The sequence below is a fragment of the Triticum urartu genome, chromosome 7 (genome assembly GCF_003073215.2).
Source record: "Triticum urartu cultivar G1812 chromosome 7, Tu2.1, whole genome shotgun sequence".
Taxonomy (NCBI): domain Eukaryota; kingdom Viridiplantae; phylum Streptophyta; class Magnoliopsida; order Poales; family Poaceae; genus Triticum; species Triticum urartu.
The window spans coordinates 144406521-144431538 of NC_053028.1; the positions used below are offsets into that span (position 1 = coordinate 144406521).

The 25018-nt window shown below is 44.6% G+C and overlaps 1 protein-coding gene across 1 annotated transcript; it reads right to left on the bottom strand.

Moving 5' to 3' along the window:
- Positions 1-639: 639 nt before the first annotated feature.
- LOC125526049 (cell division control protein 2 homolog) lies at positions 640-3060 on the bottom strand. The gene is made up of 4 exons (XM_048691075.1): positions 2915-3060; positions 2428-2548; positions 1486-1578; positions 640-870 (listed from the first exon to the last, which is right to left on the bottom strand). Exons 1-4 carry the CDS (start codon positions 2935-2937, stop codon positions 847-849), a joined length of 261 nt encoding a protein of 86 aa, XP_048547032.1. The 5' UTR covers positions 2938-3060; the 3' UTR covers positions 640-846.
- Between the last annotated feature and the right edge of the window lie 21958 nt (positions 3061-25018).

Consider the following 25018-nt stretch of genomic DNA (forward strand, 5'->3'; position numbering starts at 1 on the left):
CTTCATAATGTATGCATCTGCTCCTGCAAAAGGTCCGTCACCCAGCAGTGCCACTACAAGAAATATGTCAACTTGTGACCCTCACTATTGGTCTCTGAAAGGTCATAGTTTTTCATTTGCAACCTTTTTGTGACCAAAACCAGAAGGTCAAAAGCTAGCAGTCGTAAACTGAAATTATTTACCTTCTGTAAAAGGTCGTTGGTTCCATGACCAAATTTTTGGTCACTAGCAACCTCCCCAGGCCACGTAGGCATGTAGCGTGGCAAGCTGATGTGGCACAAGATTCAGCCCGGTCCAATTCGGTTTTCTACATGGGCCTAGCCCAACAATTCTAGCTTTTTTCCAAGTCAATTCTTGTGGGCTACATGGGCCAAGCCCAATATTTTACCGTCTTTATTTTTGGGCCTTGGCCTTCTTACAATCATTTATTTTCTATTTTCAATCATTATATTTTAGCACTGGTCCCACATGTCAGAAATTTCAAAAATGCCCAGATTTTATTCATAAGTGGTTCTCACTAGTCAAGTTTCCATTTCACATCTTTTCAACATACATAATCACTATTTCAAACATACACTAGTCTTTTACAATCTGTTACATAAGGCGCATCCCAGACATATTACAAATGCGCATCTTAAATTGTTCTCACTCGTCAGATTGATCATACATAATCAATATTTTAGACGGAACAGTACAAATGTAGTTCATCAAGTAACACTAAGTCTACTATAATCTGTAGATAGTCTATTACAACCCCAATATGCCTACTGTTACAATATTTACAGTCTATTACAATCAAACATAAGAGACAACTCTTTGCTGAGTAGGGCTATACGGCTTCAAACTTCAAATTTCATAGACCTGGAGCTCCTGTAAAAGAGTGAACACATAGGCTACCAGCATTAGATTATTAGATTATTCCTGGACTATCGAAAAATTATATATTCAAAGAGATCTCATAGAAATGTAGATTTACGGACCAAATATATGATAAAGCAATAGATTCAGCCAACTTCAAAGACCTAGATGTTTGTGATGCATCTTCATAGAACCACAAGAATACTAGATATAGTATAATATGATTCCAGGAGACCACAAGAGCATCAATCAGCAGCAGGTATATAGCTAGCAAACTATCTACTAGACATCATCGACACTTGTACCATAACATGCATGTCCATCAAGGAAACAAAAAATGGGACCATAACATGCATGTCCAGCAAGGAAACAAAAAATGGGCCAAGTCCTAATGCTGGATAACATGTACAGGAAGGCCATCCAATGGTTTTAGCCACATCCTAATAAACAAGTGGCACTCTAATACTACTAATTACCAGCAGCAAATAAAATAGCCAAATGAGGCAACAGCACTTGATCATCGACACAACAGTGAGCAAGGACTCAACCACGGCGCAAAAAGCATCAAAATCCTAACTAACACACGAAACAGAGCATGGTTGTAGCATAGCAAAGGTAGGAGCTCACAATGGTGGTTTGTGTAGCTGATGTCGAACAGCCTACGTTCGTCGCTTGCGAGCACCATGCACCTTGGTGCCTTGCATACGGCCTCCTTCGAGTCTGTGAGAGAAAGAACGAGGTGAAGGTTAGTCGCATCAAGGATGCTGCTGTTCTAGGTCAAGCTAAGTCAACGGCATAAGAGATTTTAGTCAAATTAACATGTGAACATATTGCACAATAGTAGTAGTATAAATTGCAGTAGTAAGCATGCAAGGAAACAAAACATGGGACAAATATTGATAGCAACAAAATAACCAGGATATGACAATAGCAGTAGTATAGATTGTAGTGACAAAAGCACAAGCATGCAAACATGCATCTCATCCCAACCTAAATACAACTGTAAAGCAAATACAACTCTGCTTTCAAACTATTCATTTTGAACATCTCTTGTGACAGGAACTCAGCTAGTTCAAGACTAATAAAAGCCTTCCAAACATCACATGTGCAACAAGTTCAACAATGAACTAGCGCACATGCAATACAGACAAGGGTACTTTTCCCCAACTGTGCATACTGGTTTACGCTAAGTGTGGCCCAACTGAACAGCAAAACAGGCACTGTCCTGCCATATAAAACAGAGTGACATAAGAAGACAGGTGATGCACCATATACGGAGGGCACAAGGCGTAATGTGGGTTCTGTCTCTGCCTTGTCTTGAATAATTGTACAAGAAAGGAGAGCTACGATTCTTTTACATGAAACAAGAAGCCGCTGGACTAACACTGTGATCTATAACAAGTTTAGAACTAAGAGACGTCCCTTGGTTACATTATTCTATCACTCCCAGCACTACCGTGTTGTATTGTATGGCATGCATAATCATTGATCAATAACAAACGCACAAATAGATGTTCAACCAAATAAATACGGAAAGCAATAGAAGCAAGTCGATGTGACATTGCTCACCTTGATCAATGCGGGACTCTTGGCAAACTCTGGACATGAGTCCATGAACTTCTTCAGGTCCAGATCTAGGTACTTGAAGACGAGCCATATGCGCTTCTCACTGTGGACAACATCGTGCAGCCTGCAAGAGAGGAATGGGCAAAGCTTCTCAGCATAGCAACAATGCAAACCATCTACTAACACTCACCCTATAAATAGATGAATAAATAAATAGCAACATCACTGGCAGTAGTAGCACATTTCATAGGTTCTAAATCCAGCATGTTCATTTACTGTTGCATAAAAGCGAAGGCCATCCATCCCCATCTCGACTTAATGCCCACTTAAATCAATCAAATGATCAATCAATCAAGCAGTTAATCCGAGCTAGTTGAGGCAAGCAATGCCCGATCCTAAATAAATAAATAAATCCGGAGCAGGTAATGAACAAGGTCAATGCAAACAAACTAACAAACGGGGGAGTAGGAGGGGGTGAGAGACAACGCACTTGACGATGTTGTTGTGCTGCATCTCCTTGAGGAGGGAGATCTCGCGGATGGCGGTGGAGGGGACGCCATCGTCCTCCTACTGGAGGCGGATCTTCTTGAGCACGATGGTCTCGTAGGTGGCCCTGTCGCTGATCTTCTACACGTTCTTGTGTTGCGCGCAAGAACACACACTTGAGAAGATAAGAACAAAAAACAAGATGAATGGGCTGAGCTACGTGTGGGGCGAGGTAAGAGTCACCAGAGCCGCACCATCGACGGAGGTGCCATCGCATCTGAAACCCTAGCCATGGGGACGTTGTCGGGGAAGGACGCACGCAAAAGGAGCAGCATGACCGGCCTTGAGGTCCGGCGCGTCGACGGCCTGCCTGGCGTCGGGAGCCCTCGCGGAGACGCCAGAGGAGGAGGCTGGTGAAGCAGCGATGGTCGGGATCGATTACAAGGGTGGAGTACGACGAACATGTCTGTCCCCTCCTCCGAGGAGACGATGGACCCCTCCCTACAGCGTGAGGTGGACAGCGGCCGTCCGGGGATCCCGCAAACCCTAGGTCGCATGCCGTCGTGGTCCGGCCAGCTCGACAGAGCAGCGCGCACCGAAGCACGCGCGTGCCGGCGAGCCAGTCGGCCGCGACGCCGAGGCTGCAGGGCACTGGATCTGCTGCGGGGGGTGGAGGGAGGGCGGTGTGCATTGAAGCACGCGTGTGCCGGCGAGGTAGCCGGCTGCGACGCCGAGGCTGCAGGGTGCTGGATCTGCTGCGGGAGGTGGAGGGAGGGCGGCGCGCGGATCTGGCATCGTCGGGAAGGGGAAGGAGAGGTGGCGGCACTGATCTGGAAGGGGAGGAGATCTCTCTCTCTCTCTCTCCGCATCGGGCACAGCGGGGTGGGTGGGTGGGACATAGCAGGTGTGTGTGGGTGGGTCGGTGGGTGGGTGGATGGATGGATGGATGAGGGATGAAAAGATGGATGGATGTGTGCCATGTCATCGATCCATGGCACACATGTTTCCACCAATGATGATTAAGCTTATGCAATTTTTTTTCTCTTATATATTTTCTCATCCATACAATTAACCTATCCAATATTTGTTGCAAAAGGGCACCACTTCATTTTCAAAAATATTATACCATATTGACTAACTCGGGGAGGCTTCGTTGCAACTCCGGCGACCCCCGACGATATTACATCACAACACTGGCGGCCCGACAATGCTTCATTGCAACTCCGTCGGTCCGGACAATGTTGGATCACAGCACCGGCGGTCCGTGGCGATGCTATGTTGCATCATCGGTGACTATTGCCGCACCACCTTCTGCTGCAACCCCCGGCGACCTTGTGACACCATCCTCGTGTGCATGACCGGTGGCCACTACCCGGCAGCCTGTGGCGCCATGCACCATCGTCGAATAGCGGCCATCCCAGAAATGCTCAATGTCATGGTAGATCAATGGCTTTCAACCCAAATGCTCAATGTTATGGTAGCATTCATGGCATAGTTTGTTCAAATAATCTCACGTTGTGCACAAGGGTGCATCTTGGAATCGAAAACAATGTTGCCTAAGGAATTTTTCACTTTCTTTGGACGAAAAATTCATTTTTCATTTTGTGAATGCCCAAAATGAGTTTTTTAGTGACGGACCTACCATATATTTGTTGTAAAATTGGACCATATCATTTTTCTAAAATATTAGGCCATATTTAATGCACAATTGACCAAATTGTGGGGTTTCAAAAGTTTTGATCCACCTCTGGTGAAAAAGACAAATTTCTACCGATTCAGCAGGAAGCGGGTCAAATTTGAACTGCACCTGCCTCATAGTATGCTCTTTATTTTTTCCAAAAATATTTTATAGGTGCATAGTATCTATTTAATCAGAGAAACATCAAAATTTTTCCAAGATTCAACTACTAGCTAGGAACGGTCATTCCCGCCGTTTTGACCGCATTTTGAAACGGGCATAAAAAATTCAAAAAAAATCAAAAAAATGGAAAACAATCGCATTGTGTCATCATATGTGACCAAGTTTCTAGGAAAAATAACAAACTTGTAATACGACAATTATTTTAAAAAAGTATTCTCAGAAACGAGCTATCACGTGTGGAGATCAATGCCTTTCAAGCCAGATGATCAATCTTATGGCCACATTCATGGCATAGTTTGTTCAAATGATATCATATTGTGCACAAGGGTTCATATTGGAATGGCAAACAATGTTGCCTAAGGAAGTTTTCATTTTCTTTGGACGAAAAAACCATTTTCCATTTTTCAAGTGCCCAAAAGGAGGCTTTTTTGTGAAGGACCTCCCAAATAATTGTTGCAAAATTGGACCAAATCAATTTTCTAAAGTACTAGGACATATTTAATGCACAATTGACAAAATGGTTGGGTGTAAAAAGTTTTGATCCACCTCCCGTGAAAAAGACAAATTTCTGCCGATTCAGCTGGAAGCGGGTCAAATTTGAACTGCAGCTGCCTCACAGGTTGCTATTTATTTTTTCCAAAAAATCATTTCTAGGTACAGAAGTATCTATTTAATGAGAGAAACACCAAAAATATTCCAAGATTCAACCACTAGCTAGGAACGGTCATTCCCGCCGTTTTGACCGCATTTTGAAACAGGCATAAAAAATTCAAAAAAAATCAAAAAATTGGGAAACCTTCGCATTGTGTCATTATATGTGGCCAAGTTCCCATGAAAAATAACAAACTTGTAATACGGCAATTATTTTAAAAAAGTGTTCTCAGAAACGAGCTATCACGTGTGGAGATCAATGGCTTTCAAGCCAAATGATCAATCTTATGGCCACACATAGTTTGTTCAAATGATCTCATATTGTGCACAAGGGTGCATATTGGAATGGCAAACAATGTTGCCTAAGGAATTTTTCATTTTCTTTGGACGAAAAAACCATTTTCCATTTTTCGAGTGCCCAAAAGGAGGTTTTTTTGTGAAGGACCTCCCAAATAATTGTTGCAAAATTGGACCAAATCAATTTTCTAAAATACTAGGACATATTTAATGCACAATTGACAAAATGGTTGGGTGTAAACAGTTTTGATCCACCTCTCGTGAAAAAGACAAATTTCCGCCGATTTAGTTGGAAGCGGGGCAAATTTGAACTGCAGCTGCCTCATAGTTTGCTATTTATTTTTTCCAAAAAACATTTATAGTTATATAAGTACCTATTTAATCATAAATACATGGTTTGGTGGCGATACATCGAGGTTTGGGCGGTGGCCGAGGGCCCCAACTCTAGAGCGCGTTGACATGCGTTCTAGGAGGCCTAGGCATGTCTAGTGGGTTGGCCACTCCCCAGGTAGGTGCTAGGAAGAAATTACAACAGAAGAATATCACGAGGAGACCGACCTATGCTCAAAGATGAATTAGCAGCCAAGTGTTTGATTGGCAGTACGGGAAATGCACATAGCCAATGGGCATGAGTTTTGGCTGAGGATGATCATCTACTAAGAAGAATGTGTTCGCAAATTTTCAGATCAAAAGGAGGATCCTAGGTGGTACTTGATTTGCAAATTACCATATTTGACAGAAATATGAATGTTGAAGCTGGGCTCAAAATAATGAATGGATTGAGCTAAAATTTGGTGGAGGATGGTTATTTGGGCATTGGAAAGCACCGTAGAAAATTGATACCATTTGGACATGCCAAAGTGGTACTTCCTTCACAATGCTCTTCTATGGACAGAAACTTGGAAAAACTAGTGAGAGAAATTGGATAAATGAAATGAGCTCAAATTTGGTGTAGGTAAGTTACATTGGTATGGTCATGCCTTGGTAGATTTTCAGATCATTTGGGTAAGCCTAGCTAGTACTTACTTCACAAAGCTTCTCTCGAGGTAGAAACTTTGGAAATTTCCTGAGAAAGATTTACAAGGAAAATGGAGCTAAATATTATCATGTGGCAGTGATTTGGGTATGGAAGAGTGACTAAAGAGTTTGAGGGTAATAGGAGGGGTCTAGATAACACATAGATGATTTGACTGAGCTGCAATTTTGAGGATGGTGATAATTTGGGCATATGAAGGAACTGTATAAATTTCATGTCATTTCGATATATAAAAAAGGTACTTCCTTCACAATGCTTCTAGGTGGACAAAAACTTTGGAAATTTGCCGAGGAAGATTTGCTAGGCAAATGGATCTGAATTTTGTCATGAGGCAATGATTTGGATAGGAAAGGGTGCCCAACAATTTCGAGGGCAATCAAGGATATATAAATAGCACTTCCTTCACAAAGAGATGTTGTGAATAGAATAGGAAAATGAATATTGTTGAATTATTTTTGAACGAGGGAAGGAAGGATTTTTACATATTTGACGAAGACATGACCCAAAGAATTTATGAGATTTTTTGGGGAATTTTTGGAATGACGGAAATATAGGTTGCTTCACAACCTAGGGCAAAAATTGACACATGGACATGACACATAGGCAAAACTGATGAGGTGGTGCCTAGTCATAGCAATAAGTACTAATGCATCCATGTTCACAACCTCATGACCATTTATATTGGTCGTAATCAGGTAGAAATAAGGTCATGGACCACTCTTGTCTACTTTGTGACCATTTGGTGTAAGGCAATTCAGGGTTTGAGCCCTTCCAAGCGAAATGGCCGTGGATTTATGACCAATTCAGCTAGGGTCACCAAGAGAAGGTCACTAGTTGACATATTTCTTGTAGTGTGCATCAAGGACATAATTCTTCTGTGCAGCAATGAGGATAATCCTCAGATCACGGATCCAGTCCGCATCATTGCTACTATCATCTTTCAACTTAGCTCTCTCTAGGAACGCATTAAAATTTAAGGGAACGGTAGCACGGGCCATTGATCTACAACAACACAGACATGCAAATACTATCAGTTACTAAGTTCATGATAAATTGAAGTTCAATTAATCATATTACTTAAGAACTCCCACTTAGATAGACATCCCTCTAGTCATCTAAATGATCACGTGATCCATATCAAGTAAAACATGTCCGATCATCACGTGAGATGGAGTAGTTTTCAATGGTGAACATCACTATGTTGATCATATCTACTATATGATTCACGTTCGACCTTTCGGTCTCAGTGTTCCGAGGCCATATCTGCATATGCTAGGCTCGTCAAGTTTAACCCGAGTATTCTGCACGTGCAAAACTGGCTTGCACCCGTTGTATGTGAACGTACAGCTTATCACACCCGATCATCACGTGGTGTCTCGGCACGACAAACTGTAGGAACGGTGCATACTCAAGGAGAACTATAAGTGCATCTAGTGCCACCCCTAGTTGGTTTTGGAGTATTGATGACAAACCTAGTTGAGGGACTAATGTGTTTGTGAGAATTGCGGGATAACACAGGTAGAAGTCCCTCATTGATTCGGTTTTCCTACCAGAGATGACCCCTAAAAATGTATGAAGACATTGAAGTCAAAGGTGGTATGTGAAGACATTCACATTGAAGACTATGACAAGAGAATACATCATGCGAAGACTATGGAGCGCGAAGACTTAGTTGTTTCGTCATTCTTTTTCTTCTTCGTTGAGTCATAGAAACCACCGTACTGTTAAGTGGAGTCCAAGTGAACCAGTCAGAATGACTGAAGTGATGCTTAACCAAAATCCTTTGTCTTCGAGCGAAGACTATGAGAGAAACTCTTATCCAGAGTTGGATAAGTCAGCTTTGCTTGTAGCCCAAGTAAAGTTGTCGTGTGTGTGTTTGAAATCTGACCGTTGGAACACGTGTCAGTTCCTTAGTGACCCAGGGTCATTTTGGACAAATCAGGTTGGTTTGCCTAGTGGCTATAAATAGCCCACCCCCTACAACCATAAACGGTTGGCTAATCAGAGTTAGTGTACGGCTTTTGTCATTTGAGAGCAACCCACCTTGAAGCCTTTGAGAGAGAATTCCTTGCAAGGATAAAATCCCTAAACACCCAGAGCCAAAGAGTGTTAGGCATCACTTAAGTCTTCCTGTCTGTGTGATCTGAAGACTTATTACACTTGAGGACTGTGAATCCTCCGGCCGGTTAGGCATCGCGTTCTGAGCATCCAAGAGTCATTGTGGATTGCCGGTGAACGAAGTCTGTGAAGGTTTAGAAGTCTGCCTTGAAGACTTACCAGAGTGATTGGGTGAGGACTGGGTGTCCTTAGCTCAAAGGGAATAAGGTGAAGACACGGTCTTCTGAGTTGAATCTCAGCCTCCCTAACCAGACGTACAGTTGTCACAGCAACTGGAACTGGTCCAACAAATCATTGTCTTCAACGAGTCACTGGTTCTATCCTTCCCATCTCTTTATTTACAGTTGGTCCTTGTGAAGTCATTGTCTGTTTGCATTATCTTTTGTCTTCACTGAGTGACTGCTTGTTCTGATTGGCTTCATACTATCTTCCTACCTGATCTATACTGCCTAGCTGCCTTTAGTCGTTGTGCTTTCACTTCATTGAATACTTGACTATGGCTTGCTTAGTGTAGTCTACCTTCCGCTGCATGGTAATAGGTTTATTTCAATCGATTGTCTTCGAAACTCCCATGTTTCGAAGACTTTCTTAAAAATCGCCTATTCACCCCCCCCCCTCTAGTTGATCACTAGCACTTTCAAGAACACTTGTACCTTGAAATTTAGTGAGGGATCATCTTTTGTCTTCACTGAGTGACTGCTTGTTCTGATTGGCTTCATAATATCTTCCTACCTGATCTATACTGCCTAGCTGCCTTTAGTCGTTGTGCTTTCACTTCATTGAATACTTGACTATGGCTTGCTTAGTGTAGTCTACCTTCCGCTGCATGGTAATAGGTTTATTTCGATCGATTGTCTTCGAAACTCCCATGTTTTGAAGACTCTCTTAAAAATCGCCTATTCACCCCCCCCCCCCTCTAGTCGATCACTAGCACTTTCAATTGGTATCAGAGCAAGGTACTCCCTTGTTCTGTGTGATTCGGTTTAACCACCTAGAGTTTTAGCCATGTCGACTGCAGGGATAATCGAAGTCTCCGCTGCGTGCCCAGTCTTCGATGGAACTGAATATCCCTACTGGAAGAATAAGATGCGCATGCATCTTGAAGCCATTGATGTCGACCTCTGGTATGTCGTCAAGAATGGCGTTCCCAAGGCTGGTGAAGGTGTCACCGCTGCTGATGTCAAGAAGTTCGTTCAACTGGACTCAACGGCCAAGAACATCATCTGTGGTCATCTGACCAAAGGACAGTATGGCCGTGTGAGTGCTCTGGAAACATCTAAGCTAGTCTGGGACTGGCTCTCCAAGGTCAACGAAGGCGTCTCAACCCAGAGAGATCAAAGAATTAGTGTCCTTCGCAACCTCTTCAACCGCTTCAAGAGAAACGACAATGAGAATGTTCAGCTCACGTTTGATCGACTCACTGACATCACAAATGAACTTCAAGCCCTTAGCGCTACTGAGATCACCAAGCATGAAGTCGTCAAGACACTCCTGAGATCACTTGACAGCTCATTTGACACCCTAGCCCTGATGATTCAAGAACGTCCTGACTTCAAGACACTCGATCCGTCTGACATACTTGAAAGGCTCAACAGACATGACTTTCATCTTTCTGAGAAAAGAGACATCTACGGTCCCAACTATGGGCGAACTCATGCCCTGAAGGCTAAAGTTGTCTCCTCGTCTGAATAAGAATCTGACAGCAGTTCTGATGATCCTAAAGACACTGGAAAGGAGCTTGCTATGCTTGTGAAGAAGTTCCAAAATTTCACCAAGAAGAAAGGCTTCAGAAAGTCTTCACGATCAAGCTCAAGGAATGATGAAGCTTCTGCTCATGACTACAAGAAGAGAACATGCCACAAGTGCAAGAAACCTGGCCACTACATCTCTGAGTGTCCGCAGTGGGACAATGAGAACAAGAAGAAGAAGAAGAAGAAGAAAAAGAAGAAGAAGAAGAAGAAGAAGAAGAAGAGCAAGGAGTATGATTCTGACGACAAGAAGAAGAAGAAGAAATACTCAAAGGCTTCTTCCAAGCCCTCCTCAAAGTCTTCATCACACAAGAAGAGCTCATCTGGCAAGGCTCGTGCGTTCGTTGGCAAGGAAATGGTTTCAGAGGAGGAGTCCGCTTCTGAGGAGGTGGAGGTGGAGTCTGAGGAGGAGTCCGATTCTGGCGTTGCAAGTCTGGCTACAACATACATTGCCAAGTCCATCTTCAACACTGAAGACAATGGCTTCATCACCGACGCCGATGCAAATGACAAGGACTACTTCGCTCCCACCTACTGCTTCATGGCACGCGGTGCCAAGGTAAACACACGCACTACTCACTATCAAACATCCTATGAAGATGACTCTGATTGTGGTTCCAAACCCAGCTACAAAACACTTGCTAAAATTGCAACTAAACAACAGAAAGCTATGGAACATATTCAAAAACTGTTAGACAAAAGCGATGACCTGTTAGACGCTGAAATGACTCGATCTCAGTCCTTAATTGAAGACATAAAAAATCTTCATGTTAAGTATGAGGAACTTGAAAGTTGTCATGAAACGCTCTCAACAACTCATGAAAAGCTTTCCTATGATTATCTTCAAAGGAAGCAAGATCTTGAGAAATTGAGAGCGGCTCATGAAGATCTTCAAAAGGAAAACGAGTCACTTCGCGCCAAACAGATCAGTTCCGCTCAGGAAGGATTTGAACCACCATGTCTTAAATGCATTGAGCGTGACAACGCTACTTCTGTTGCTGGATGTTCTACTGCTGCTACTATTGCGATATCTTCAACTGTTGATGTGGTAACTAACCCCTCTACTGAGGATACCACTGCTATTGCTGATGAAAATGCTAGGTTGAAGACATTGCTTGAAATAGGGATGTACAAAAGTCTCAAAGGGCATCAGACACTATGTGATGTCCTCAAAAGGAAGATCCTGAACCGAAACCCTAGTAAAGAGGGTCTTGGGTTCGAAAGGAAAATGAATGCTGATGGCTCTTACTAGAAACCTGAGCAGTACCCAAAAACCACATGGGTTGCTGCAAAGGAACCTTCAGTGGATCCATCCACCCTGTCTGGATTCACTTGTACTAATCCCATTTTTATTGATGAATCCTTTGATGCAAACTATAAACTATTTAAGAATCAGAATGGTGAAGTGTTTTCCAGGTATATTGGTACTAACTACAGGAATGGGCCACCTATGAAAAAAGTCTGGGTGCTGAAAAAGTGGTTGGAGAATCTTCCTGTGAATGTCGTCATGACACCACAAGTGAAGAAGACAAACCCGAGACCACAGGCTTCATATGGTCCAAAGGCTTCATACAGACAAAGGACTCACCTGAGTCGCACTAACGCGAATGTTTTGCAGGGAAACCATGCTCAGGCCTATGAATATGAGCGCGTTTCATCAAACCACCATGTTCATAAGACCAAGAACTACTCTGCGTATATTTATGAGTACTATTGTCCACCTGCAAGACTATTTGCTAGGGCTCCAAAGCCAAAGTTCTTAGATGCTGCACTTAGACTCATTGCTTCGAAGCCACCCTTGAAGATGTGGGTGGCTAAGAAAGCTTAACTCTCTTTTGCAGGGAAGGGTCTCCAGCCGAAAATCAAATTCATCTGAAGCTATTGCTGGGGACCTTAAACATCTTGTAGGGCGCAAGATCAAATGCCCAAATGGTCTTATTATGTATTTTGATCCTGAATCGCTTGCTACTTGCCCTATCAGTCCTAACCTCGATCTAAGATTTCATAATCCACTTGCTTGTCAAATGTTTATGCTTCACAATTCTCTTCGTGAAGCCTATCCCCCTAACTGCACTGTAGGGTATGACACCAGCTGCTTCAGAATGGATTATTGATAGTGGGTGTACTAATCACATGACTAGCAAGCGAAGTCTTCTCATGGACTCAACTTTACGTCCATCTGACAAGAGTCACATCACATTTGCTGATACTGGTAAAAGCAAGGTATTGGGTCTAGGTAGAGTTGCAATCTCAAGGGATCAACACATGGATAAAGTGATGCTTGTTGAATCTCTTAGTTTCAACTTAATGTCTGTCTCAATGCTTTGCGATTTAAACATGATTGTGATATTTGGAAAATATCGTTGCCTTGTTCTAATGGAATCTGACAAGTCTCTAGTCTTTGAAGGATATCGGAAAGATGATTTGTACGTGGTAGATTTCTCAGCAGGACCACGGCTTGCCGTATGTCTTCTAGCAAAAGCTTCAGAATGCTAGCTCTGGCATCGGAGGCTAGGGCATGCTGGCATGAGGAACTTACACACTCTTGCAAAGAAGAAACATGTCATAGGCATCGAGGATGTCAAGTTCAAGAAGGATCACTTATGTGGTGCCTGTGAAGCAGGAAAGATGACGAGGGCCAAGCATCCCTCAAAGACAATCATGACAACGACTCAACCCTTCGAACTGCTCCACATGGACCTCTTCGGTCCCACTCACTACTCAACTCTTACTACTACTGCTTGTCTCTATGGCTTTGTCATTGTTGATGATTATTCAAGATATACTTGGGTGCATATAATCCTCTACAAGACTGAAGTGCAGGATGTCTTCAGACGCTTCGCCAATCGAGCCATGAACAACTATGGCGTCAAGATCAAGCACATCAGAAGTGACAATGGCACTAAATTCAAGAACACTGGCCTCGAGACTTATCTTGATACTTTGGACATCACTCATGAATTCTCAGCTCCGTACACGCCGCAGCAGAATGGCGTCGTGGAACGCAAGAACAGAACACTTATTGAGATGGCCCAGACAATGCTCGATGAATACAAGACTCCAAGAAAGTTCTGGCCTGAAGCCATTGATACTGCAAGCCATATCATCAACCGTGTTTATCTTCACAAGCTTCTGAACAAAACATCCTATGAGCTCCTTACTGGTAAGAAGCCAAATGTCAGTTACTTCAGAGTATTTGGTGCCAAGTGCTGGATCAAGGATCCACATCACACTTCAAAATTTGCACCGAAAGCACATGAAGGTTTTATGCTTGGATACGGAAAGGACTCGCACGCCTCCAGATTCTTCAACCTCTTTCACTATAAAGTGGTTGAAACTGTGGATGTGCGGTTCGATGAGACTAACGGCTCGCAAAGAGAGCACTTGCCAAATGTGTTAGATGAAGTTCCATCCAGTCAAACCATCAAGCTCATGGGAACTGGAGAAATCATACCGTCTGAAACTCAGCCTGAAGAGGAACTCATCATCTCTACACCTGATCAACCTGAAGACAATCCTTCTAATGATGACAATGATCAGCAAGAGCAAAATCTTCATCCTATTCATCCTCGTGTTGCAAATGAAGTACAGATTGAGAGAATAATTGATAGCATCAATGCACCAGGTCCACTCACTCGTTCAAGGGCAACACAGCTAGCAAATTTCTATGGGCACTTCGCATTCGTCTCAATATCTGAACCCAAGAAAGTTGATGAGGCCTTCATGGAACCTGAATGGATTCAAGCTATGCAAGAAGAGCTTCAACAGTTTGAGTTGAATAATGTATGGGAACTGGTCAAGTGTCCTGATCCTCGTAAGCACAATATCATAGGCACTAAATGGATATATCGTAACAAGCAAGATGAGCATGGTCAAGTTGTTAGAAACAAAGCTCGTCTCATTGCTCAAGGATACACTCAAGTTGAAGGAATTGACTTCGATGAAACATTTGCTCATGTGGCTAGGCTTGAAGCTATACGCATACTGCTGGCCTATGCAAATCATCATAACATTCTTCTGTAGCAAATGGATGTGAAGAGCGCTTTTCTCAATGGCAAGATTGAAGAAGAAGTGTATGTTGCACAACCGCCTGGCTTTGAAGATCCAAAACATCCTGACATGGTTTACAAGCTCAACAAGGCACTGTATGGCCTTAAACAAGCCCCTCGAGCTTGGTATGACACACTCAAAGACTTCCTGAAGAGCAAAGGCTTCAAACCTGGTTCCCACTCTCTTCACGAAGACATATGATGGTGAACTGTTTGTGTGCCAAATATATGTGGATGACATTATCTTCGGCTGCACTAACCAGAAATACAGTGAAGAGTTTGGATATATGATGCAAGAACAATATCAGATGTCCATGATGGGTGAGCTGAAGTTCTTCCTTGGTCTTCAAATACGACAGCAACGCAACGGCATCTTCATATCTCAAGAGAAATATCTAAAAGACTGCCTGAAGAAGTTTGGAATGCAAGAGTGCAAAGGCTACACGACGCCAATGCCAGCTAAACACCATCTGGGTCCCGACGACAATGGTAAAGAGTTCGATCAAAAGGTATACCGCTCCTTGATTGGTTCTTTGCTTTATTTATGTGCATCTAGGCTAGATATCATGCTTAGTGTTTGCATGTGTGCCCGGTTCCAAGCGGCACCAAAGGAATCGCATCACTTAGCTGTGAAGCGAATTCTTCGATATTTGGCTCACATCCCAACACTAGGATTATGGTATCCAAAGGGCTCAGAGTTTGATCTAGTTGGATTCTCGGATGCTGATTATGCTGGTGACAAAGTGGATCGCAAGTCTACATCAGGCACATGTCACTTTCTGGGACGATCACTAGTTTGTTGGTCTTCAAAGAAGCAGAACTGTGTATCTCTCTCCACTGCTAAATCTGAATACATTGTTGCTGGATCTTGCTGCGCTCAGCTTCTATGGATGAAGCAAACACTCAAGGACTATGGCATTCATCTGAAGCAAGTGCCACTCTACTGCGACAACGAGAGGGCCATCAAGATTGCTAACAACCCAGTTCAGCACTCGAAGACAAAGCACATTGAAATTCGTCATCACTTTCTCAGAGATCATGTCATGAAGGAAGATATTGATATCATACACGTCAACACTGAAGAGCAATTGGCAGATATCTTCACAAAGCCCTTGGATGAGGGTGTGAGCTAAATATCTTGGAATCCTCAAATGTCCTGTGATCAGGCACACTTCCTAACACTTGTGCATGTTGATGACTTAGATGTGCAACACACGAAGTAACGTATGTCTTCAATCAATGAAGACTTGCATTCTGAGTGTGAATACATTAACGTGGAATTTGACTTCGGAGCGCCACGATAATTGTGCACCGTGTCTGGGTCTAATACTTCCTATACGGTGGGTAACGCCACCACCAAATTCTTCCCTAAGAAGTGTTTTTCACATGGCATTACATTTGCAAAGTCTTCGCTTTCTGTTTATCTTCAATGTTAACATGGTCTCACGTTTATCTTCAATTTGGTTTCTGTCCTCTACAGCATTCACTTATAGCTATGACTTCTTGCTGAATCTTTTGAACTAAGTGAATGTGATTGGACCCTAACCCCTCTATGCTTCTTTCCTAAGTCTATCTATCCAAATCATATGCATTCTATTGACACTGTCAAAATGTCTTCTCTGCATCCTTGTCAGCAGAAGACACAGAGACAAACATTAATCCGTTTTCAATGCTAAATCCTTCCACCTGAAAACCTGAAAAGTGGGAACGACCACCCGACAATCCAGGCGTGCGTGGGAATGTGGAACAACATCCAATGTGTTGCATGATCGCCACGTGTCCTTCAGATGTGAACCGCCAGGGGCACCTGTGTAATAACACTATGCCGTCCCTGTCCCTATAAATACACGCCTCACCCCAGTCATTATCCTTTCTTCCACTCTCGCACAAACCCTAGCGCCACTGCTAGCCCTCAATGACGCCGGCGACGAAGCGCTTAGCTGCCGCGACCTCACCGACACCGTCCTCACGCCGGTCGCGAACATCGTCTTCTCCATCGTCGCCGTAGGTGTCCTCCGTCGCCAAGTTAGGGCATGGAAGATCGAACTGCTCGGCCTCCTCTCCCACTCCGTCTAGCAGTTCCTCGTGTGGTAAATAAAACCTCCTTTTTACAGTCTCTTTGATCCGATAGATTCATCCTTTTCTACCACAAGCAGTTTCTGTTCACACAAGTTGGATCTATTTCATACTGAATCTCATAATATGCCTAGTATATTCACTTATGCTTCACAAAGTAGTTAGATTCCTCACTTGTACTTATTTGTGGATTCGTACAAATCTGGAACCAACTCTCTACCTATGAGTGAATGTCTTCGCACTATGAGGTCAATGTCTTCTAAACTGATTTATCTTCAAAAATCTTCTGAGAATGCATATGACCTCTTCCCCTTCCCTGGCACCTCAAATGCTGTCACAGGTACATGTCCATGGGAGAATCCCTTGGTTCTCATAGTCTGCATTCATTTGCAGAGTTCTTACAGCATCATATAAATTCTCCTGAAGCCAGTTCTTGTCTGACCAGTAGACGGAAGACTTTGACAGCTTTGAAGCCTTTCAGTCTAAACTTCATGGCACCAGAAAAATCTGCAAGGAAGGGTGGCAGACAGCCTCGTGGCAACACCTCAAGAAATTTGCCTCCTGACCTCTATGAGCTGTACAAGACAGATCCAGAGGAGGACTACAATCAGCGGAAAAGCCGAATCCAATGGATTCGAAGATATCGGGCAGAACAATGGTTCAAGTATAGGTTCGTGACCCAGGAGTATGCTGAGAAGAATGCCATCAAGCGACCGTGGGGAGACATCCTATACAGAAATCTTCAACCTAGGTCCAGAGCCAAAGCCATTGAACAAGGCTTCTATCCCTGCATGGTCCGTGGACCACAGCCTGCAGATGCAGACCCATCGTCATTGCTATGGTGTCGTGATGATAATCTATTCAAGCGCAACCTTCAGTTTGCCAGGAACTCGGCCAAAGAAAACAAGAAGTCATGGGGATTAGACTTCAATCCAGGTCCCTCTGCTCCTCGTGCGGACGGCACACGCGAAGCTGAACCCAATCTGGTTGGGCCCTTCTATAACTTAGAAGGTCTCATTACTCACATACAGGTTCAAGGGGCAGTCATGGATCAACCTGCAGACGACGCTGAATCTGACGAAGCGCCTGCACCACCGAAGCCAAAGAAGCTAAAGAAACCTAAGGCTTCGAAGCCTGCCCCTGCACCAAAGGTTTCACGGGCGAAGCCTCTGGCCACTGCACCTCCTGAACACAGTGTGCAGTCTGAAGATCTGTCATGCATCTCCAAGCCCTCCAAAGTGAAGATGCCCATGCAACCCACCAGCCAAGCACTGACCCCTGCTGCTGTTCTGCGCAATGAGAATGACGCCATTGATCTGTCCAGCGATGACGACCTTGGCGATGACGCTCTTGAGCAGTTGATCAAGAGCAAGCAAGAGCCAGAAATCTTCAATGACCTTCCTCTCTTTGATGTTGAAATCATCAACACGTTCATTGATGAGTGGTTTGACAACCCAAATGTTAGCTTTGATGATCTTCAGCTTCCCATTGGCCTCAGCGTCGCCTTCCACGGAGCCATTGCTGCTGAGCTGGCTCTAGCTCAGAAAATTGTCGAGCTGAAGCATAAGATAGATTATGAAAAATCTTAGTTCAAGAAGCATATGGCCAACCTCAATGTTGAAGACATTCAGAACTTCCAGACCATGATGCATGAGCTTAAGGAAGCATTCTGAACCAAACGCGAAGAAGCCAAAGGTTCTCGTGAGCGCATGAAGGATTTTGCCGCTAAATGTGTTCAGGGATACAATGAAGCTGAAAAGCGCAAGGCCTTGGGGCGACCAGGCATCGACCCTAGAATGGCGGCCAAGAAGAAGAAGCCAGCTATGGCAGAACCCGAAGCACCACGGTAGGAAGTACATCCAATTGTCTTCCCAGCCAGTATGACAGGCTCGAAGCCTAAGGTCCCCACAGTGGCTTCAGAACTGAAGAAAACAAGGGCAGCTGAAGCTGAAGCCAGAAAGCGCAAAACCAAGGCCACCACTGATGATACTCCTCCAACTAAGAAACGCAAAACCAAGAAGAGAGATCGGGCTGGTCCCACAGAGCCCCTTGAGGTCGAGACAATCTCAGTGGCTCGTCCTGCGTCTGAAAATCAAGAACGCCAAGTGGTAGTTCATGAGTCTGCTTCCCTAGAAGCTCCTGAAGCTGAAGACAATCCAGCTATTGACCCCACCGCAGCTGAAGACATTGGTCCTCACGACAATGTTGAAGATGATGAAGTCCTTCCTCAGATCGAGCACCAGTTCATATCATCGCCTGTGCTCACGCACAGCGAACTCATCAGCATTGGTCGTCCTCTGACGCCAACTGCTCAGGGTGCATCGTGGGCTGATCACCCACAACGACAAGACACCCCAAGTTCTCCCCAACCACAAGTCACCTCACCCGTGCAAGATGACGATGACTTTGAGGCCCAGCAAACTCCATCTCCGCAACCGTCGCCAGCATTATGCAGGCTTCGCAAAGGACCAAGGCCCCAAGTCACTCCCACTATGCATGTGTCTGAGTTTGAAGCCAAAATCGCTGAAGATATTCCGGCTGCATCAGCCGATGAAGAAGAAGAACCCAGAGTTGAAGCAGATAGCGTTGCTACACCCCCGTCCCACCAAGATGTTGTTCTCGAGGAGAACGTGTCCAACCCTCCAGCTCCTGAAGTGGAGGTTAACAATCTTGAGGCAGCCACCAACATCAACACTGAAGCCAATGACGTTGTCATGGCTGAAGCTAATGTGGTGCCTGAAGCTCATGCGGTACCAGAAGTGCAAGCGCCTGAAGCCACTGCAGCGCCCGAAGCCACTGCTGAAGCACCTTAGGTGCCAGCACCTGAAGCCAATGTGGCCCCTGAAGCCCATGTCAACGACAATGTCAATGCTCCTGTTCCCCCTCCAAGACCTCACACCATTGAGCTGGCATTTGATCGTGGTCAGCCTGTTATGGTCCGATGGCCCATTCTGACTCCTCCACCTGTGGCAGGTCCACAATTTGACTATCATGTCGAGCACCGACCTCCCGTCCAGAAGCCCAAGCCAAGACTTCCACGATTCCCAGGCACTGCAACTTCACCTGGGGTCTTCAATGTGAATGGCTTCGTGGCACATAACACCTTCTTCAACAGCGCCAAGAACCCTTATACCAAACCTCGCATTTCATCAGATAGGTTCTGGAGCTATCAGCAGCGCAGCTACTATTCCTGCGTCTTATACAATCAAGGGCGCATATTTCCACATATGCGTCTCGACACTGAAGCCATAGCTGGCCTGCCCTGCCTTGAAGAAGCGTTGGATTGTTTCAGAGACGCTGGACTTCTGCAGTTTGTCACAGATAAGGAACACTGGAATGAAGAGCTTCTGCTACAGTTCTATGCCACTCTTCACATTCGAGGCTACAACAGGGATCCAAAGACTTGGGTCCTTGAGTGGATGACAGGCAATGTCCATCATGAAGCCAAAGCTCTTGATATCATTGAGCTCACAGGCCTGCCCACTCCTGGTGAATACTATGAGCCAGGTTGTCAACAACACCAGAATGCTTTGGAGAGCATTTTTCAGAAGCCAGAACCCAACATGAGTCAAATGTTGAGCATGATGAAGCCTTTGCCTCACGACGCTGAATACCCGTCTGAATTCTTTGTTGAAGACCTAGAGTATCTACCTCGCACCATTTACCATATCACCAGAAAGACTCTATGGCCTGTCAAAGGACATTCATCTGCAGCGAAGCTTGAAGGAGCAATGAAGACTTTGGTTTTATATATCTTCAATGGCATCAGCTTCAATGCTCAAGACTTCTTCATCAGACAGTTGGCTGCATCTGGCTCTGACATTTTTGATCTAAAGTTTTATGCTCCATGGGTAATGCGCCTTATCAAGCTTCACTCTGCAATCAACCATCAGCCGTCTGTGCGCAATCATCTTGTCTTCTTGCCAGAGGTTGATCTGTCTGTTGAAGCTATTTACCCAGAGCCTGCCAAGGATCCCATTTATCTTCACAATGTTGATCACCAAAGCTTCACCCAGCCCATTGAAGGAGTTCAGGCAGTCTCGCGCGTTTATCCCTTGGCTGGCAACACACGTTCCCCTCGCGCTCAAACTGACGCCACTGGTAGCACCATTGCGCAAAGGCCTCGAAGGCAATCTCATGTTCTAAACGACCGAGAGCATCTCGTCGCGCTACACCAGAAACAGGAAAAACATCACGACTGGCTTAAGCGTCAGATGCAAAGCCTCTTGGTGGATGTCAATCGCATTCGCAATCTTGCCACCAAGAATGCCTTTGTCACTCATGAAACCTGTCGGAGGTCGTGGAAGAGTTTGACATTGCTTAGTGTTGAAGCTTATCTGCAAGACAATGGCTTCACCGAATGATTCAAGTTTGACTCAACTCCTCCCAGGAATGCTCACTTGCGTCGGACTCCCTCCCTTGAAGACTCTGACTATTCGTCCTCAGCTGCGACAGTGAATGCCAGAGTCATTGATGACCAAGATGATGCAACTTCACCTCCTCCAACTTCAGCGCGTGTCGACACTGCACCAAGTTCTTCTACACCACCGGACCTCAACAACGACCCTGCTGCCTCGCCTGCACCTCATGGGAACAAGTAGGCGCTCTATGTCTTCAAACCTTTTTGGTCCTTACTGACAAAAGGGGGAGAAGCATATGAGTTGATAGTCTTCAAGCGGGTCCATATGGGTGGTTGCTTTACGTTTTGCTACTTTTGCCAAGTGCTTACAACTCTTGCTTTTCGATACATTTGGTTCTTTGAGTTGTAACACTTAAACTCTATGGTCGTCTGCTACTTATTTGCTATTCTGTGATGCGATGATAAATTCCGCATGTGTGATGATAAATTCCGCACTTAGGTCATTTTGCATACGTCCATTTTTCATTATGCATATCATTATCTTCGTTACATCGTATCATGCATGATGAATTGTCATCATAGGTTGAAGAGGATCTCCACAAGTACAACCTGCCATGTGCATTTTCATTCCAAGAGCAAATTACTTATATGCACATCTTCAGGGGGAGCCTTTGCAAACTTATGAAGACAATACCCTATCCTTTACAATTTCACATATTTTATTCCCCATTGAAAACTTCAACCAGTTTGTCATCAATCACCAAAAAGGGGGAGATTGTAAGTGCATCTAGTGCCACCCCTAGTTGGTTTTGGAGTATTGACGACAAACCTGGTTGAGGGACTAATGTGTTTGTGAGAATTGCAGGATAACACAGGCAGAAGTCCCTCATTGATTTGGTTTTCCTACCAAAGATGACCCCTAAAAATGTATGAAGACATTGAAGTCAAAGGTGGTATGTGAAGACATTCACATTGAAGACCATGACAAGAGAAGACATCGTGTGAAGACTATGGGGCGCGAAAACTTAGTTGTTTTGTCGTTCTTTTTCTTCTTCGTTGAGTCATAGGAACCATCATACTATTAAGTGGGGTCCAAGTGAACCAGTCAGAATGACTGAAGTGATGCTTAACCAAAATCCTATGTCTTCGAGCGAAGACTATGAGAGCAAATCTTATCTAGAGTTGGATAAGTCAGCTTTTCTTGTAGCCCAAGTAAAGTTGTCGTGTGTGTGCTTGAAATCTGACCGTTGGAACACGTGTTAGTTCCTTAGTGACCCAAGGTCATTTCGGACAAATCAGGTTGGGTTGCCTAGTGGCTATAAATAGCCCACCCCCTACAACCATAAACGGTTGGCTGCTCAGAGTTAGTGTGCGGCTTTTGTCGTTTGAGAGCAACCCACCTCGAAGCCTTTGAGAGAGAATTCCTTGCGAGGATAAAAGCCCTAAACACCCAGAGCCAAAGAGTGTTAGACATCACTTAAGTCTTCCTGTCTGTGTGATCTAAAGACTTATTACACTTGAGGACTGTGAATCCTCCAGCCGGTTAGGCGTCGCGTTCTTAGCATCCAAGAGTCATTGTGGATTGCCGGTGAACGAAGTCTATGAAGGTTTGGGAGTCTGCCTTGAAGACTTACTAGAGTGATTGGGCGAGGACTGGGTGTCCTTAGCTCAAGGGGAATAAGGTGAAGAAGCGGTCTTCTGAGTTGAATCTCAGCCTCCCTAACCAGACGTACAGTTGTCACAGCAACTGGAACTGGTCCAACAAATCATTGTCTTCAACGAGTCACTGGTTCTATCCTTCCCATCTCTTTATTTACAGTTGGTCCTTGTGAAGTCATTCTGTTTGCATTATCTTTGTCTTCACTGAGTGACTGCTTGTTCTGATTGGCTTCATACTATCTTCCTACCTGATCTATACTGCCTAGCTGCTATTAGTCGTTGTGCTTTCACTTCATTGAATACTTGACTATGGCTTGCTTAGTGTAGTCTACCTTCCGCTGCATGGTAATAGGTTTATTTCTATCGTTTGTCTTCGAAACTCCCATGTTTTGAAGACTTTCTTAAAAATCGCCCTATTCCCCCCCCCCCCCCCTCTAGTTGATCACTAGCACTTTCAAGAACACTTGTACCTTGAAATTTAGTGAGGGATCATCTTATAATGCTACCGCTGTACTAAGCAAAATAAGAATCATAAAGGATAAACATCACATGCAATCAAAATATGTGACATGATATGGCCATCATCATCTCGTGCCTTTGATCTCCATCTCCAAAGGACCTTCATGATCTCCATCGTCACTGGCTTGACACCTTGATCTCCATCGTAGCATCGTTGTCGTTTCGCCAACTATTGCTTCTATGACTATCGCTACCGCTTAGTCATAAAGTAAAGCAAATATATGGTGATTGCATTTCGTACAATAAAGCGACAACCATAAGGCTCTTTCCAGTTGCCGATAACTTTTACAAAACGTGATCATCTCATACAACAATTTATATCTCATCACGTATTGATCATATCACATCACAACATGCCCTGCAAAAACAAGTTAGACGTCCTCTACTTTGTTGTTGCAAGTTTTACGTGGCTACGACGGGCTTCTAGCAAGAACCGTTCTTACCTACGCATCAAAAGCACAACGATTTTTCGTCAAATGTGTTGTTTTAACCTTCAACAAGGACCGGCCGTAGTCAAACTCGATTCAACTAAAGTTGGAGAAATAGACACCCGCCAGCCACCTGTGTGCGAAACATGCCGATAGAACCAGTCTCATGAACGCAGTCATGTAATGTCAGTCCGGGCCGCTTCATCCAACAATACCACCGAATCAAAGTAAGACGTTGGTGGTAAGCAGTATGACTATTATCGCCCACAACTCTTTGTGTTCTACTCGTGCATATAACATCTACCCATAGACCTGGCTCTGATACCACTGTTGGGGAACATAGTAATTCAAAAAAATTCCTACAATCACGCAAGATCTAACTAGGAGATGCATAGCAACGAGAGAGGAGAATGTGTCCACGTACCCTCGTAGACCGAAAGCGGAAGCGTTTAGTAACGTGGTTGATGTAGTCGAATGTCTTCACGATCCAATTACCGAACGTACGGCACCTCCGTGTTCAGCACATGTTCAGCATGATGACGTCCCTCGAGCTCTTGATCCAGCAGAGGGTCGAGGGAGAGTTCCGTCAGCACGGCAGCATGGTGACGGTCATGGTGATGTGATCCGCGCAGGGCTTCGCCTAAGCACTACGATGCTATGACCGGAGGAGTAAACTGTGGAGTGGGGCACCGCACATGGCTAAGAGAACAACTGTCGCGCTTTGGGGTGCCCCCTTGCCCCCGTATATAAAGGCGGAGGGGAGGAGGCCGGCCACAAGAGGCGCGCCAAGGAGAGGGGAGTCCTACTAGGACTTCAGTCCTAGTAGGATTCGCCCCCCTTTTTTCCTTCTACCGAAGGGGGAAAAGGGGAAGGAGAGGGAGTAGGAGAAGGAAAGGGGGTGGCGCCCCCTTCCCTAGTCCAATTTGGCCTCTTCCCTTGTGGGGGGCGCACCAGCCCCTTGTGGGCTTGTAGGATCGAAAGTATGTCTAGAGGGGGGTGATTAGACTATTTGACCAAATAAAAATCTAGCATTTTCCCATTTTTAGTTCTAGGAAGATTTTAGCAACTCAGCACAAGTCAAGAAATCAACCTACACATGCAATTCTAAGAGTATAGCAGCGGAAAGTAAAACAATTGCATATGAAGGTAAATGGAGGAGTTTGGAGTGTGCAAACGCAATTGGAGACACATAGATTTTTGGCGTGGTTCCGATAGGTGGTGCTATCATACATGCACGTTGATGGAGACTTCAACCCACGAAGTATAACGGTTGCGCGAGTCCACGGAGGGCTCCATCCACGAAGGT